The sequence below is a fragment of the Egretta garzetta genome, unplaced genomic scaffold (genome assembly GCF_000687185.1).
Source record: "Egretta garzetta isolate BGI_Z169 unplaced genomic scaffold, ASM68718v1 scaffold712, whole genome shotgun sequence".
Classification (NCBI taxonomy): domain Eukaryota; kingdom Metazoa; phylum Chordata; class Aves; order Pelecaniformes; family Ardeidae; genus Egretta; species Egretta garzetta.
In genome coordinates, this window is record NW_009258883.1 from 869,522 (window position 1) to 874,007 (window position 4,486).

Sequence of the window (4,486 nt, forward strand, 5' to 3'; positions counted from 1 at the left end):
AGAGCTTCTACCAGAATAAGAAGCGGCCGTTCCTCTACCGCGATCAGGACCACACGCCCGGCCCGTTCCTTACGCAGCTCGTCTCCACCCTCACCGCTGCTCTCTGCGGTCGCAACCCGCTGTTGGCTGCCTCCTCCCTTGGTGTGGAACGGGGGTGGGAGGGAGAGGGAAGTGGGAGCCCTTGGGCGGTGGGGCTGGTCTGAGAAACCTGCAGGAGTGTCGCTGGTCTGGCTGAGTTGTTCAGACCATGACTAGTAATTCATCTCGTCTCTATCATCCCATGCGGTGCGAGTGGATTTTGATTTTTCTGAGTTACTGCAGCTACAGAACAAGAAGTAGGAGGGTTTTAAATACAAAGGGGCGATCTCTATTTCTCTCTGTTCTGTTTCAGATCTAAAACCTCAAGTTAACTATTACTGGCATCATGGTGAGGAAGTTATTGTTCATGGACATCGAAAGGGTAGAGTTGATCCTGTGCGATTTCAGATAGATGATAACCCGCATCTCCAGATCCGTGTACCAAAGCAGCTTCCAGAGGTGTGGATATTTTCAACAGCAAGCTAATCACATGCATTTTTACTTATGTTTCTGATTGCCACTGAAACCATGTGATAGGTAGTATGTGAAGGACCTGGTTAATCAGGCATGTAGCATGTTTATGCGTTTTTCAAGTCTTAATGCCCTTGATATCTTGTTGTAAGTGCTTTGTAGATATCAGGAGTCTTCTGAACTTAAAGTTGGTCATCTTTGTGCTTTAGATAAAATGCATGTTGTTACACTTAATTAAAGGGAGTTTTTAACTTCTTTTATTCTGGTAAGTAGAGGCAAGAATAAGAAACCTAGTGTGGAACGTTGTCTCCTCAGTGGAGGACAATGAGAGAAATGGAAAAAGAATGGAGTAAGAGAGAGCATGTGTGGTCTGAACGTGAGCTCTGTTACCTGTTAATGCTGCTTAACAGTTGTTTTCTCGAATGCTCAGTTTTCCAGAAGTGGATTCAATATTGTAGTCTTTTTCTTGTAGGTTTATACAGTGGTAATCATGTAGCCTCTGAGTGTCTGTTGCCTAACTTCCAGCACAAACAGAAAACTGTGCTTCACTTTCTGTAAAAGCTGAACATTTCTTGCTAACGTAATTGTACAATTTGCTTAGGCTAATACTGTCAGATGTTACAAACCTTGGCATTTGGGAAGAACTGTCTTGGCAATTAAAAATGTTACATAATGCAAAACACTGAATACCTGTAAACTCGCTCTGATGGTTCAAGTTAGTTTATCAACTGCTGCTAGAAATGTTTTTGCTCGTTTTCTACAGAAGCAGATTCTGATTTTGAAGATAGTACCAGTTGGCAGCTTTTGTCAGTGCTGTTTCACACAGTGTTTTTTATATATTGTAGAAATTTAAGACATCAATGTAAGATGCACGTACTAGCACTCATCACAAGACAACACGTTCTGTTGCAAAAATCAATTTCAGTTAAAATTATATATATGGTGTTTGTAAGCAAGACTTGCATCTTCTGCTGTCTGACCAGAAAGTGGCATATCATATGAGGCCTGATGTCAGAAACATGACTTAATGTTGTGGCTTTTGTTTCTTCTTCCTTCAAGATTGTATCGCTGGAGTCAGATCTTGGGGATGTTCCTGTTATTGATCACAAACCATCCAAACTGCCATTGTTCAAAAAGCAGTATGAAAACAAGGTATTTATAGGTAAGAGTTTCTAGTAATAAAATATTACTACTTTTTTGCGTAAAAACCCAAAACAACTGAAAAAAAAAACCCCAAACAAATACCACCTCCCTCACCTTTCTCCTCCTGTCTAACAGAAAAAACCCATATATTTTTATATATAACTATACTACATAAATATATATTGTATGTAAATTTCTATTGAGATTCCATGTCAGTTAGGCAATGGGTAGTAGCATCCTCCTGTGCCTATGGTACTTCGTGTCCAGATTTGCTTGAAGGAGTTCGGTTGAATAGAAAATTGGCAGAAAACTGGCTTTGAATTTGGTATGTCCCCTCAGACATTTTAGTTTCTGTTCTCTTGCCTTTTGGAGTTGGGCAAGCCCTCCAGTTTCAGAAATGGAAGGCTCTCAAGATTTATACAGGTCTACAGTAGAGGTTCTAACCTTCTGTTGTTTGGAGTCTGAAAGTAAAGATGTGTTTGTATGCATAATAAAGAGTGTTCTCTGACCTGACTCTTAAATTTTTTTTTTTCTTCTCGGGGGACACAGGATCAAAGGTAGCAGATCCATGCTGTTATGGACACACCCAGTTTCATCTTATTCCTGATAAACTAAAAAGACAGAGGTTTATAAGAGCAAATCTTGAGGATCAGATTGAAGTTCTTTATCGAGCTAATGGTATTGCAAGTCTCTTTGCCTGGACAGCAGCACAAGCAATGTATCAAGGTGAGACAGTCAAGCTGATAAATTCTTCCTGGTGGTGAATGCCTACTGTAAAGTTCTCTAATTTTTCCTCCCCATCACCTTTTTCTCATGTTTTTTCCTCTCAAGACCATCCTTTAAGTAGGTCTTTGAAAATCTAATTGAGCCAATGAATGAAGCAAACCTTATACAAGGGAGTTAGTTAAGACTTTGAGTACTTTGACTCAAGGAGAATTAATTATGCAGAATTTTTTTTTCATATATAATGCTAAGCCTGTGCAAAAACCTCAGTCCTGCATTCTCTTGCTCGCTCCACATTTGTTATGGGGAAGGGTGGTAGATACCAAGCAGGTTTTGGGGTTTTTTTCTGAAACAGCTATGTTGCTTAGCCCCTGGTTTCAGAAATGTCAATTCTATGAACCTACAGCCAGTGAAAGAAAAATGTCAGCAGCTTTTAGAATTTTATGCCTATGTTTGTCTAAAAATCCCAGAAGACCTGGATGGACAGACCAAATCAGTCTGTTGCTTATTCCTGTAAATATAATTATTATCTAGTGTTACTGGAGGATACCTGCTCGTTTCACTTGTGAAACAACACGTCAAAGAAAATCCTTTGACTATGATGTATATTGCTGTCTCTGTATCAGATTTTTTATGTAATAGTATGTTAGAAAGCTTGACTTTTTTGTGGGCATAAAACATTAAAGTAAGTCTTGGCTTCAAAGCTGGTTACAGTTGTAAGCACATTATGGGTTTTAAGGGCCGTGTGATTCAAATTCATGAAGCTTTTTCTTCTGTAACAGTTTCTAGCGGTGTTCATTGCACATGATACCAAATATCTTTTAAGAATATTACTGTGTTTGCTAGCACATGTTCATAAATATGTAAAGAAAATATTTTTAAAAGACTGTTAATGCTCATCAGGGGTTGTTTGAAGCATTAATACCTACTGATATAGTGATCTTGGTGTTGTCTGGCTGGTTACAATAGTCAGTTATGCTCATGCATATACATGCTTCTGTCATGAAACAAATGTTCACTTCCCTATGGGAAACTTGGAATAGTCAAAAGATGTTTCCCCTTACATCACTTGCAGGACCTGGATGCATTAATAACTCACGTTATTTTGAAAAAGTCACTTGGCTGAGCAGTGTGGGGTTTTTATCAGTCAGTGACAGGGAACTATGTACAAAATGCAAATATGCCACTGTGTCCCTGATCTTGGAAATAACCTTAATTGGTGGTGGTGATTTAGTCTGTATGAAGAATGCTTGTGTTGCTAAGCAGTTGGGACTTTTTTCTCTACTAACTGGCTGCTGGAATTCCTATTATTTTTCTGTATTTCAGAATTGCAGTTTAGATGTGTGTGCTGATAGGAATTTTGAGTCTTGTATAACTAGTGTTGTTACTTTATTTTGTAGGATTCTGGAATGAAGCAGATGTGACCCGTCCTTTTGTATCACAGGCAGTAGTGACTGATGGGAAATACTTTGCTTTCTTCTGTTACCAGCTAAATACTTTAGCACTAACGGTAGAAACTATTCAAAATAACCCTCGGAAGAATATCTGTTGGGGTACAGACAGTAAGCCATTGTATGATGTTGTGGAAGATGGTAGTGTGAAAGGCTTTAATGACGAAGTTCTGCTTCATTTGGTTCGTTTCCTGTTAAACAGACCAAAAGAGTTGTAAATGATTAAATAATAAAGTATTGCTGTTTATGTGCCTGAGCTTCACTGTAACTCCATGAAGTATGGGCTAGAATATGCCTTGTTCTCCATCAAGTTTTTGTCTAGCAAACACTGTATACATCTTTTATGATACTTGGGGCTTATTTCTTTATTTTAAATGTATGCTAATGTACACTGAAAAATAAATGTCTAGAACACCTTAATGTCTTATGTGTATTTACTGTTGGAAGTGTATTGCACTAGTTCAAAGTCATGTGAATACTTTCTTTTGGCAGACCCCTAGCTCTGTCTTGAACTGTCACAGCAAAGTATGAATTCATATGACCATCTGCTGGTTTTGGCTAGGGTAGTGTTAATTTTCTTCACAGTAGTTGGTATGGGGCTGTGTTTTAGGTTTGTGCTG

The 4,486-nt window shown here is 38.7% G+C and overlaps 1 protein-coding gene across 1 annotated transcript in view; it reads left to right on the forward strand.

The window, feature by feature from the left end:
- MRPS30 (mitochondrial ribosomal protein S30) overlaps positions 1 to 4,241 on the forward strand; it is a 5,148-nt gene extending 907 nt beyond the window's left edge. Inside the window, exons 2-6 of the mRNA XM_035889485.1 lie at positions 3 to 141; positions 392 to 537; positions 1,609 to 1,711; positions 2,242 to 2,418; positions 3,816 to 4,241. Of these exons, the coding sequence (XP_035745378.1) occupies positions 3 to 141; positions 392 to 537; positions 1,609 to 1,711; positions 2,242 to 2,418; positions 3,816 to 4,084 (834 nt within the window). The 3' untranslated portion in view covers positions 4,085 to 4,241. The remainder of the gene's footprint in view (positions 1 to 2; positions 142 to 391; positions 538 to 1,608; positions 1,712 to 2,241; positions 2,419 to 3,815) is intronic.
- The last annotated feature ends 245 nt before the right edge of the window (positions 4,242 to 4,486 follow it).